The 13603-nt window shown below is 45.8% G+C and overlaps 1 protein-coding gene across 1 annotated transcript in view; it reads left to right on the top strand.

The window, feature by feature from the left end:
* Positions 1-13603, top strand: part of LOC126035443 (tyrosine-protein kinase Fer-like) — a 254879-nt gene that overhangs the window by 33787 nt on the left and 207489 nt on the right. Inside the window, exon 4 of the mRNA XM_049794009.1 lies at positions 7275-7374. Coding sequence (XP_049649966.1) covers positions 7275-7374 — 100 coding nt within the window. The remainder of the gene's footprint in view (positions 1-7274; positions 7375-13603) is intronic.

The following is a 13603-nucleotide window of genomic DNA, read 5'->3' as shown; positions in this document are numbered from 1 at the left end:
TCATCCTCCTCAGGGGGAGGGCTCATCACACTCTTCCCCTGCTCCAGTGTGGGGTCCCACCCATGGGAGACAGTCCTCCACGAACTCCTCCAACGTGGGTCCTTCCCACGGGCTGCAGTTCTTCACGAATTGCTCCAGCATGGGTCCTTTCCACGACGTGCAGTCCTTCAGGAGCACACTGCTCCAGCGTGAGTCCCCCACGGGGTCACAAGTCCTGCCAGAAAACCTGCTCTGTGGGCTCCTCTCTCCACAGATCCGCAGGTCCTGCCAGGAGCCTGCTCCAGCGTGGGGTTCCCACGGGGTCACAGCCTCCTTCAGGAACCCACCTGCTCCACTGTGGACCTCCATGGACTGCAGGGGAACAGCCTGCCTCACCAGGGTCTTCACCACTGGCTGCAGGGAAATCTCCACTTCCCCTCCTTCTTCACTGACCTTGGTGTTTGCAGGGTTTTTTCTCTTACATGTTCTCACTCCTCTCTCCGGCGGCCGTTTCCATCTGTCCTAACTTTTTTTTTCCTTCTTAAAAATGTTATCACAGAGGCATTACCACTATTGCTGATTGGCTCAGCCTTGGCCGGCGGCGGGTCCGTCTTAGAGCCAGCTGGTATGGGTTCTCTCGAACACAGGGGAAGCTTCCAGCAGCTTCCTACAGAAGCCACCCCTGTAACCGCCCCCCCCCCCCCCCCCCCGCTACCAAAACCTTGCCACACAAAGCCAATACAGATGTATATGGTTATCATGGGTTACACGGTTTACAGAAGTAGTCTTATGCCAGTTCCTGTTGTGAGAAATCCTGCCACCTACTACCACGCCTCCCCAGTTCAGTTTGCTTCTGTCATGACTACAATCTTTAACTGATCGTTTGGTGTCATTTCACCTTAATTTATCCTGAGGGAATTCTGATTTAAATGCAACTCCCTGGTCTGTCCAGTCTGGGTTCTGACAGTTTGAACTCCCCTGGTGTCATTTCACCTTAATTCTGACAAAGGAAATCCACGAACCTGAGTTGCTCCAACTTTGGGATGTGACACCCACAGGCCACGGTTTTTGCCAGGAGCCTGCTCCAGTGTGGGTTCCTCTCTGGAGACTGCAGCTTCCTTCAGGGTATATCTATCTGCTGCAGCATGGGGTCTTCCATGGGCTATAGTGTGGATATATGCTCTGACATGGTACTCCATGGGCTGCAAGGGGACAGCCTGCATCACTATCATCTTCACCACAGGCTGCAGGGGAATCTCTGCTCCAGTGCCTGGAGCACCTCCTTCCCCTCCTTCTTCACTGACCTTGGCATCTGCAGTCTTTTCTCTCATATTTTTTTCTCACTCCTCTCTCACAGCTGCCATGCAGTGTTTTTTACCCTTTCTTAAATATGTTATCACAGAGGTACCACCTGTGTTGCTGATTGGCTCAGCTTTGGTTAGCAATGAGTCTTTTGGAACTGTCTGGCTCTGGCTCTGTCCATCTTGGGGGCAGCCCCTGGACTCTTCTCACAGAAGCTACCCATGCCATGTAAACCCAATACATGGAGGGACAGAGGGGCTGTGCTACTCCTCAAGGGATCTGTGAATGTGCTTGTGAATCATGTGGTGTGTGTGCTTTCACTGGTGGCCTTCAGTCCTTATCAGCCGCAGAGGAAGGTGACTTGCTTGTCTGTGCTTATGTTTTGTGTGAGTCCTGGCTGTTAAAGGCAGTGCCTTGTCTGTGGCAGTCTGTGTAGCCCTCTGTCCTCTGTGTGTGTGTGTGTCTGGGATGCACACTCAGCCTTCCTACTGGTTGTACCTGAAAGCAGCAGCCACATCCATTGGCCTGGGATGGCGATCCCCAGGTCTCTGGGGGTCCCCAGTGGCTTGGCAGAAGGAATCCCTGGGCTCTGAAGCTGCTGGAGGTGGTAGCCACTTATAACATCCCTTGACGTCCTTAGGATCAGAGCTTTAAAAACTTTTATTAATGAGCGCTCCTTACTGTCCATAATGTTTTGGGTAGAAGTGGGATTCTAGTTTCTATTCTAAAATATGAATCAATTGTAACCCAAATATTTAAGTGTGCAGGTAGAGCTTTTCAGGACCTTTTCTGTTACTTTTAGCATTAGTGGTGGAATAAAAACTGATGTCAGTAGCCCTGCTGATGTTGAGAGTGCTGTGTCTAAGCAGTGAAGCTGACGGGAATCAGTTTCGTTCAGGTGCTCTGGGAAAAGGTTAGTTGCAACTGTCAAAAATCAGGTCTGAAAAAATCAGTCTGAAAGCTCTACTGAGAGATGGAAAAGCACTGTTTCTTCTTTCTTCCAGCAATGTGGTTGTGTCGTGGTTTCAACCCGGCCGGTAACAAAGGACCACGCAGCCGCTCGCTTACTCCTCCGCCCCCCTCCGGTGGGATGGGGAGGAGACGGAGGAGAGAAAAAAGAAAAAGAAACTGGAACCTCGAGGGTTGAGATAAAGGCAGTTTACTGGGACAAACACAAAGAGATTACAACAACAACAACGGCACTAATGAAAAAAAAGTATACAAAAAGAGTGATGCACAGTGCAACTGCTCACCACCCGGGACCCGACGCTCCGCCACTTCCCCCACCGAAAACAGAGACCACCCCCCCCCGGCCCGCTCCCCATTTATATACTGAGCAGGATGTCACATGGTATGGAATAGCTCCTTGGCTAGTCCAGGTCAGCTGCCCCGGCTATGCCCCCACCTCCCAGGTTCCTGTAAAAATTAACTCTATCCCAGCTGAACCCAGGACATTATCCACCCCTTATTCTATACCATCTACATCATGCCCAGATCTTACATTTTTTTTTCCAATCAACCACTACAACTTTCCTTGTCTTATATATAAGTATATGGACTCCACCCCCTGACCTCGCACACACACACACGGTGTTCCTTTAGCCTATGGGCTATCCCTCTAATGTGTCCATCGATTTTGGGGCTCTATCTGTTGTAACAGTTCTTCAGGATAAGAGAGAGATGGTGTGAGATGTTGGGTTGTTGTACGCTGCCTCTGGAACTTGTGGCTAGTACATTTGGTGCAACTCATGCCCCTGGTCTGCAGGTCGAAGATGTTGATCTTGAGGAAATTGGTGGGTGCCAGTTCAAGTTCTATCGCTGTTGTACTTGGCTCAGTTTCAAAAGTCCATCCTGTAGTCATTTGGATAATTCTCACAATAATACCCTTGATATGGCATATAGACACTATAGATACAATGACATGCATTGGCAGGTTATTTGGCAGTTAAATATCATACAGCCCAATTCACTGGCTATTCTCTCCCAAAATCAAATCTCCCTGAAGTACACATCAAACCTCCCCATCCTTCTGCATCACCCACCAGGTGTACCCAGGTCCTTGAGCAAAAACAACCCCTTGAATGGGTTTGCTTCTGCTTGAGGGAGGACTAACCCAGACTGTCTTTCCTAACATACTCCTCATGCACACTACAGGGACTTTATCCCCTTCTACAGTATGTGGAACTCTTGGTTGGGCGGGGCCAGCCCGATTGGCGGATCCTCTAGTATTAACTAACCAGGTGGCTTTTGTTAAATGTGTATCCCAATGCTTGAAAGTTCCACCCCCCATCGCTCTCAATGTAGTTTTCAGCAGTCCATTGTACTGTTCAATTTTTCCGGAGGCTGGTGCGTGATAAGGGATGTGATACACCCACTCAATGCCATGTTCTTTGGCCCAGGTGTCTACGAGGTTGTTTCGGAAGTGAGTCCCGTTGTCCGACTCGATTCTTTCTGGGGTGCCGTGTTGCCATAAAATTTTCTCTTCAAGGCCCAGGATAGTGTTCTGGGCAGTGGCATGGGACACAGGGTATGTTTCCAGCCACCCAGTGGTTGCTTCCACCATTGTAAGCACATGGCACTTGCCTTGGCGTGTTCGTGGGAGTGTGATATAGTCAATCTGCCAGGCCTCCCACTGTTTATATTTCAGCCATCGCCCTCCATGCGACAGGGGTTTTTGCTGCTTGGCTTGCTTAATTGCAGCACATGTTCCACATTCATGGATGACCTATGCGATAGTGTCCATGGTCAAGTCCACCCCTCGATCTCGAGCCCATCTATATGTTGCATCTCTTCCCTGATGGCCTGAGGTATCGTGGGCCCACTGAGCCATAAATAGCTCACCCCTACGTTGCCAGTCCAGGTCCACCTGAGACACTTCAATCTTGGCGGCCTGATCTGCCTGGTGGTTGTTTCGATGTTCTTCAGTGGCTCGACTCTTGGGTACATGAGCATCTACGTGACGTACCTTTACCACTAGCTTCTCTATCCGAACAGCGATATCTTGCCACAGTGCGGCAGCCCAGATGGGTTTACCTCTGCGCTGCCAATTGCCCTTCTTCCATTGCTGTAGCCACCCCCATAGGGCATTTGCCACCATCCACGAGTCAGTATAGAGATAGAGCACTGGCCACTTTTCTCTTTCAGCAATGCTAGCTGGATGGCTTTCACCTCTGCAAACTGACTCGATTCACCTTCTCCTTCAGCGGTTTCTGCGACTAGTCGTGTAGGACTCCATACAGCAGCCTTCCACCTCCGATGTTTTCCCACAATGCGACAGGACCCATCAGTGAACAGGGCATATTGCCTCTCATTTTCTGGCAGTTTATTATACAGTGGGGCTTCTTCGGCCCGTGTCACCTCTTTCTCTGGCGACATTCCAAAATCTTTGCCTTCTGGCCAGTCCGTGATCACTTCTAACATTCCTGGGCGACTGGGGTTTCCTATGCGAGCTCGCTGTGTGATCAGTGCGATCCACTTACTCCACGTGGCGTCAGTCGCGTGATGCGTAGAGGAAACTTTCCCTTTGAACATCCAGCCCAGCACTGGCAGTCGAGGTGCTAAGAGGAGCTGTGTTTCAGTACCAACCACTTCTGAGGCGAGTTGTATGTCTTTGGAATAGCCACAGCATTTTTCTTTCAAATATTCTGTCACTTCATAAGGGTTCTGTAGTTGTTCGGTAGTGAACTTCCAAGTCACTGGCGGTGAGAAGTTCTCTAGATACCTGCCCACATCCTCCCACATGCCATGCCACCCATGAGTATCCAGATTTGGGGGAGATCTCTGAGTGGTACTCTTAAAGAGCCTTTTTGTAGCCCTAAAGAAGACCTGAAACATATTCAGGAGGCATAGCACTAACAGCACACTGGCTTGCGCATCCCAAGGATATTCAAAATTCTCAAAAGCTGTTGTAATTAGTCGGAAGGAGAAAAGGGAGGTGAACGGACGGGGGAGGTATCCCCCCCTAATTTCCCCATGGATTGGGTGTAATTACCAATAAAATCCGACAGAAGGCGCCCAAAGTATGGAAATGATATCACTGCCTCATACAGATACCAGCTTAACCTCATGACCAGTGATGTAATCATTTCACAAGTCGACATTGCCCAGTACAGCAAAATGATAATCCCAATCACTCTCCCAGAGATGAGATACGCAACTACAGGCAATACATAGAGCATATAAGAGCTTACAAAACGCCACCATGTAAACAAATGAAACAACATTGTGACTAACATCTATATATCTAAGAAATGCGTTTGGCAAATTTGTTTCAACACGCTCTGGCCAGATCAGTCGTTATCTCAACCCTTCTGCCCCACGTTGGGCGCCAAAAAGGACTGTCGTGGTTTCAACCCGGCCGGTAACAAAGGACCACGCAGCCGCTCGCTCACTCCTCCGCCCCCCTCCGGTGGGATGGGGAGGAGACGGAGGAGAGAAAAGGAAAAAAGAAACTGGAACCTCGATGGTTGAGATAAAGGCAGTTTACTGGGACAAACACAAAGAGATTACAACAACAACAACGGCACTAATGAAAAAAAATGTATACAAAAAGAGTGATGCACAGTGCAACTGCTCACCACCCGGGACCCGACGCTCCACCACTTCCCCCACCGAAAACAGAGCCCACCCCCTGGCCCGCTCCCCATTTATATACTGGGCAGGATGTCACATGGTATGGAATAGCTCCTTGGCTAGTCCAGGTCAGCTGCCCCGGCTATGCCCCCCACCTCCCAGGTTCCTGTAAAAATTAACTCTATCCCAGCTGAACCCAGGACAGGTTGGTGTTGAGGTGGAGATTGAGAGTAGCGTATAGAACTTTTTCCATCTAGTGTGATTTTAATAAGCATCTTTTTTTTCTACTTTGTTGCAAATATTCTGGTAAAGAAATCAAAATTTAATCACATAAAAGAGTTTGGTTTGATTAAGACGTAGAAAATTGTGAAGCATAGGTATGGGAGTGTTAAGTTTGAAATGTAGTCATAGGAACTTAGGAACTTTAGAAAATGTACTATGTGTAACCATAAGAATTCAAGTATTGTCTAAAATCAGTTAACCACAGAAACTTTGACAAAGATTTGTTGATTTGTACTGTTTTGTTTTAAGATACTAAGGAAACCATTATGGACACCAGTTTGCTGCTTGGAAACCCCTTACCCTTCCCACCTTGATCTAATTATCGAGGATTCTAATCAGTAGAGTTAAGTGAAATTAACCAATGATTGTTTTAACATAAGAATATTAATAAGATGGTGTGACTGAAGGACCAATTATTAGAAAGGTTAAATTTAAGAAAAGACTTAGTATGCAATTTTATGTAAACTAATATAGATGATGGTGAGAATTGTACTGCGCAGAATCACCTAAGAGAGATCAAGAAGCAGACAAGTGAGGAAGACTATGGAGGACCACCAGAGGGCTTCTGAAGACAACCAGAGACCTTCACTGCGCCTGCGTGAAGAGACATTTACATATGCTAATGATTTATCGGAAAGCTAATGATTATGTATAACATTTTCCAGAAATTTAGTGAATATGTATAACAGGTGTGTATTTAACCTGCACAGTTAGACTAGCCAGGTGCACACAATAGGTGGAGCGATCCCCCGTGTGCCCAGCGCTGCAATAAAGGAGTGCCTGCTTCTTAACTTCTCATTGTTGTTAAGGAGTTTTATTCCGGATTTCGGTAACAACTTGATTAAAATGTACTAATGTTTATGATAAACTGTGTTTCCTAAACATTTGTTGTTACACTGTACTGCACTGATACAAATAGGGAAACTGTTTCAAGGCCTTGATTTCATCCCTTACACTTATTGGTTTTGTTTTTGTGACAACAAGTGATAGCCTTTTAAGATAACCTCAAGCTAATGAAAAAATTTAATATGCTTGTTTTAGAAAAAAAATCCTGTAATTCTTTTTCACTAATGGCAAGATTGTTAGTAATGTTGAGTTTGAGTATTTTTAATACATTTTATATTTCTGTTTTCTTAAAGGTCACGAAGACAGAATTGGAGAAACTAAAATCTAGCTATAGACAACTAATAAAAGAAGTAAATTCTGCCAAAGAAAAGTATAAAGAAGCTGTGGCTAAAGGTATGACTGACTTGTATTAATTTTATCTATTTATTATTGTGGTTTTAGAATGTACTAAAACTCTTACAGTGAAACAAGACAATGTTTTTATTTTAAGCAACTTGATTGCAATATTAAAAACCCAAAATGTCTTAAGTAAGGCTAATTGTCATATATATTGATGGTACTGTTTTTGAAAATCAAAACAAATGATAGCCCTTCCTTAAAATAAATTGTAGCTCTGTTCTAAACTCATCATTCCTTCAGTGGACATATTTTGAATGTAAAATTGCTCAAATCCACTGTAATAGTGGTAAGCAGGTTGCAGCTCTGTCTCGTCTACGTTGTAGCTGCAGCCTATTTACATCCTGTGATAAATTGCTCAAATCCACTGTAATAGTGATAAGCAGGTTGCAGCTCTGTCTCATCTACGTTGTAGCTGCAGCCTATTTACATCCTGTGATCTTTTATGGTTGCTGCAGTGGCAGCGACATCAGTTCTTGACACTTAGTAGAATGGATCCAAATAGTTTAACCTTAAGCAAAAGGGGGAAAAGAATTCATTGGTATGCTGGGACATTTTAAAGCTTTTAAGGGAATGGTGTGCCCAAATTGCATGTTGATTCCTGTTGATTTGTACTAATGATTAGGTAAATGAGAGCCTTTGTTCTATTGTCTGTTGAAATATCTTGTTAATGACTGGTGAGTTTTTTACATGCTTCCTAAGATTATTTTTTTTTTCTTTAAAGAAAATTAATTGGATGGCAGTGTCTAAATATAATTCTAAGATCCATCTTTACTTTTTGTATGACTGCCTAAAATGATACTTATTGTCCTTGGTTCTGTTGTACTATAGTTCATAGTGCAGTATAGTAGCTATTGGTGCTGAGAGAAAGATTGTTTCTTTCCAAATTTGTCCAAAATTCTGGGTGAAAACTGATAAATGAATGTGTTGAGGGATGTTAAGAGCATGGCTTCCTCCTCTAGCTGCTCTGGCCCAGGACTCCCTCCTGCCTGGCTTCTGGAGCCCAGCCTGGTGTGCCCAGGGACCTGGGGTCCCTCTGCCCAGGCTGAGGAATGTGACTGCCACTTTCCCATTTGCAGGTTCAACCAGTAGCGAAGCTGAGCATGTATCCCAGAGAGACAGGCATGCACACAGGCAGAGGATGCTGACACGACCGGTTACACAGACTGCCACAGATAAGGCACTGCCTTCAACAGCTCCTACATATAGGACTCTCATAAAACATAAACATAGACAGACAAGTCCCCTTCCTCTGGCTGGTAGAGATAGGTCACTAGTGAAAGCACATACATGACACTTTAGGTTCAAAAGCACATGCATGTTTGCGGATCCCTCAAGTACTGGCACAGCCCCTCTGTACCCCTGCTCAGATCCTGGGCCCTCTTACCTGCTTCATGGGTCCCCTACTTGCTGGCTAGTCCAGCTTGATGCTCACTAGCAAGCATGCACACACTTATCCCATAGGCACTCTGCACTTGCAAGTCCACCTAGGTATACCAGCATGGACCCTTGCCCATCTGATACCCCTGCCCAGGCCCAGGGCCTCCTACTTGCCAGCTAGTCCAGCTTGAAGTTTGCTAGTGAATATACATGCACACTAGATTTGGAGAAGATACAGACACTCAGCCCCCACCAGCAGCTGGCACTAAGCACATGGGCTGTGACATGCAGTCCCACTTCAGCTGCTGGCACTGAGCCCCTTACTCACACCGGTCCCTTCCAGTAGCTGGTTTTCAGGACCAACGCTGTTCCTGCTCCAGTGGTTGGAGTTTAAAGACCCCCACTTTATCCAGTAGCTGATACCAGAGGCCACAGGCTACCTACACCCCTGGTCCGACTCCAGTAGCTGACACCAAATCTACTCATGCTGATCCCACCCAGTAGCTGGCATTCCAGGCACAAAGTCTGTAGGACCCTACCTAGGTCTAGAGATCTATGGCCCCCTTCAACTACTGATGCTAGGACCCTCGCTCACTCTAGTAGCTGACAGCACAGGCTGCAGGACACCTATACCCCCTGTCTGACTCCAGTAGTTGGCACCAAATTCCACTCACACACAGGTCTCACCAGTAGCTGGTGCTTAGTCCTTGCAGCACACACACAAGACAGAGTGAGACTATGCAGAGAGATAGTTAAGAAAAGATTTAATAAGAAGATATAATAAGATAGGGTAGACTGCAGTGACCAGGTGCAGGGCTCAGCCAAGCATACTGACTGGTCCCATTCTACCTGCAACCAGCTGCTTTGATAGTTTGCCTGCAGTTTCTTGCTAGCCCCTCAATTACTGTGACTGACCAGGTTTGTTTCTGGTTATTGTCTTTGTCAAGGCTAATTGGTCAGATTTTATGTCTCTGTGTTGTGTCTCCTTCCCTTTCCTTATCCTACAGGCTGAAGAAATAAACTCTCTCACTCTACATATTGTAACCAATTAGTATGACTGGCCAGGTTTGTTCTTATCATGACCTCCCTTATAATTTGTCCCTCAGTTTTTTCTCTGTCTGCTCTTGTTTATGGCTCCTTTGACCAGATACCCTTAAAGGAGCAGACACTCTCCTTCCATATACCTTTACAGCATGTAAAGACAAAATGGCATCGGATAAGAGAAATTCTACTTAGTGCTCTTTAGCTTAATTTTTTTAAACTGGTGTTCATGTTAATTTAAAAATGTAAATATATACTCAGTTGTTAATTTCATCTAGTTCCCTATCTGTCTTCTATGTTGCTTTAATTTGAAATTTATCCCCAAGCAACTACATAACATGGGAACTCATAGTACATAATATTAAAATTATAACAGGATGTTGTGATCTAATATGTTCTTTTTATTCCTTCTTTCTGTTCTAGTTCTGGTCATTGTTCTTCATTCCTTATGCACCAAACTTTCCCATTGAAATCAAAGAGTGTTTTGGCTATTCAGTAACTGCAATGTTTTGATGTTTTCTTGATTAACTGATGTTGTGGTTTAACCTTAGATGGTCGCCAGGTTTCCACTAAGCTGCTCTCACTCCCCCTCCTCAATAGGACAGGGAGAGAAAATAAGATGAAAAAAGCTCATGGGTTGAGAAAATGACAGGGAGATCCCTTACCAATTAGAGTCACAGGCAAAACAGACTCACCTTGGGGATGATTAATTTTATTTATTGCCAATTAATAACAGAGTAGGATAGTGAGAAGCAAAGACAAAAAACACCTTCCCCCCCGCATCCCTCTTCTTGCCAGGTTCAACTTCACTTCTTTGTTCCTAACTCTTCTGCCTTCCCCTGAGCAGTGCAGGGTAGATGGGGAATGGGGGTTGTGGTCAGTCCCTAACAGTTTGTCTCTGCCACTCCTTCCTCCTCATGTTCTTCCCCTGCTCCAGCATGGAGCCCCTCCCATGGGATACAGTCCTTCATGAACTGCTCCAATGTGGGTCCTTCCTACGGGCTGCATTTCTTCAAGAATTTCTCCAGCATGGGCCCTTTCCATGGGGTACAGTTCTTGTGGAATGGACTGCTCCAGTGTGGGTCCCCCACAGGCCACAGTTCCTGCCAGAAAACCTGCTCTAGAATGGGCTCCTCTCCACAGGCTGCAGCTCTTGACAGGAGCCTGCTCTGGTGTGGGCCCTCCATGGCTGCAGCTTCCTTCAGGGCATATCCACCTCTTCCAGCATGGGGTCTTCCACAGGCTGCAGGGTGGATATCTGCTCCAATGTCATCCTCCATGGGCTGCAGGGGGACAACCTGCTTCACCATGGTCTTCACCACAGGCTGCAGGGGAATCTCTGCTCTTGCCCCTGATACACCTATTCCCTGTCATGGGGGAGATTTTAGACTGCTTAAAGAACCACCACCAAAGGTATCCGCAAAAGTGGTTTTATTGAAGTAAGATGTTTGTAAAAGTGAGACTTAACAAAGTCTGATGGCAAGATTCACTCTATTACTTACTGCACAGAGGATGTAATAATAATTCAAAGTTACCAGTACAAAATCTTAGTGCACTATAATACAAGGGTATGCACAATGTTGGTCACTTACCAAAGATCTGCAGTTGGTAAGGGAGGGTCTCAACCTTGAAGAGTAACCTTGAGAGGCGTCCCAGCTCAAGGGGAGATCGCTGCCATGCAGCCAGCTGCTTAGCAGGGAGAGCTCAAAAATAGCTCACTCAGGCTGTCATATTTATGGAATAAAGTGGTTGGCTTATAGTCAAATTACATGCGATGGAAAAGGTAAGCATGTGACTCCTTGTACCCACAGCTTACTTTGTTCCTTGACAAATTAGTCTTGGAAGAACCACCTGGTATTCATGTGTTAATTGCACAATTGGTGTTCCAGTTTCCAAGCTCATATGCATCAATGCTCACCGTGTCACCCTGTTCCTGTGTGGGTTTTCAAAGAACAGACTGGAACTAGAGAAGTTCTTGGCCCGGTTACAGCCTAGGCCTTTACTTCCTTTGGAGGCTGAACCAAACTACCACTAGTTTGGTCAAGGAGTTGAGTGCATCCATCACATTCCCTCTCCTTCACTGACTTTGGTGTCTGCAGGACTGTGTTTCTGAGTTGTTTTTTTTTCTCACTACTTTCTCTTACAGCTGCTGTGCAGTGTTGTTTTGGGTTTTTTTTACCCTTTCTTAAATATGTTATCACAGAGGTGCCACCAGTGTTGTTGATTGGCTCAGCTTTGGCCAGTGGTGGGTCTGTTTTGGAATCATCTGGAACTGGGTCTGTCCAGCATGGGGGCAGCTCCTGGTGTCTTCTTGCAGAAGCCACCCCGAAGCCCCCCTGCTATCAAAACTTTTCCATGTAAACCCAATACAACTGAATTCTTATTATTTTTTAAAAAATAAAAAACTGTACTGGTTTTGGCTGGTATAGAGTTAAATTCCTTCATAGTAGATTGTATTGGGGCTATGTTTTGGATTTGTGCTGGAAACAGTGTTGATGACACACTGATGTTTTATTTACTGCTGAGCAGTGCTTACACAGCGTCAAGGCCTTTTCTGCTCCTCACACTGCCATGCCACTGTGTAGGTTGGAGGTGTGTCCTGGTTTCAGCTGGGATAGAGCTAACTGTCTTCCTAGTAGCTGGTACAGTGCTATGTTTTGAGTTCAGCATGCGAAGAATGTTGATAACACTGATGTTTTCAGTTGTTGCTCAGTAGTGTTTAGACTATAGTCAAGGATTTTTCAGCTTCTCATGGCCAGCCAGGGCACAAGAAGTTGGCACAGGACACAACCAAGGCACCTGACCCAAACTGGCCAACGGTGTATTCCATACCATGTGACGTCCCATCTAGTTTAGGAACTGGGAAGTGGGGGGGGGGGGGGCAGGGAATCGCTGCTCGGGGACTGGCAGGGTGTCGGTCGGCGGGTGGTGAGCTATTGCCCTGTGCATCATTTGTACATTCCAATCCTTTTATTACTACTGTTGTCATTTTATTAGTGTTATCATTATCATTATAGTTTCTTCTTTTCTGTTCTATTAAACCGTTCTTATCTCAACCAAGAAGTTTTACCTTTTTTCCCGATTTCCTCCCCCATCCCACTGGATGGGGGAAGTGAGTGAGCGGCTGCGTGGTACTTAGTTGCTGGCTGGAGTTAAACCACGACAGTCCATTTTGGCACCCAACGTGGGCCACGAGGGGTTGAGATAACGACAAACCTGACCAGAGCTTGTTAAAACAAATTTGTTCCAAGCACTCATTATGTTGATTTATGAGTTCTTAGAGTTGTTGCTCTGGCTTTTAAAGCTCTGTTATGTATCACCTCGCTTGCTGTATATAGTTCCTCTTCTACTGCTTATCATCCGTGGGAGGTGGATTTTTGCTTTGATGTGTGGTATAACACTGGTTTATGGTGTGAGAAAGTCATCGGCTGTGGGATTAATCCGGTATTTGCACTTAGCATTGTCACCTTTATACGGCAGGAGCCACCTGTGGGAAATTATTAATAATTATACCATTTACCTTTCCTCCATGGAAAACCAGTCTATGGGTGGGGTATCTTTCTTCCCCTCTCCTTTCTCCTTTAGTCCAGTTACAATGGTGTTGGAGAATTTTGGAAAATTTGAGTACTCCTGGGGTATTGGGACTAGCACAGTCCTAGCCCTACTGCTAGGAATTAGCATACTTCTGAATGTGGTTCAGCTCTCGTTTAAGGTTAAACAGCTATTTAAGAAGATCACCCAGAGATCTGCCCCAAGGCTAGATAATTATGAGTGGCAGGGTGTGTGGGGTAGTATGGGCAAGTAC

Source organism: Accipiter gentilis, chromosome W (assembly GCF_929443795.1).
Source record: "Accipiter gentilis chromosome W, bAccGen1.1, whole genome shotgun sequence".
In the NCBI taxonomy this organism is placed as follows: Eukaryota; Metazoa; Chordata; class Aves; order Accipitriformes; family Accipitridae; genus Astur; species Astur gentilis.
The sequence above is the reverse complement of the archived record's forward strand: the minus strand, read 5'-3'. Positions and strand labels throughout refer to the sequence as shown.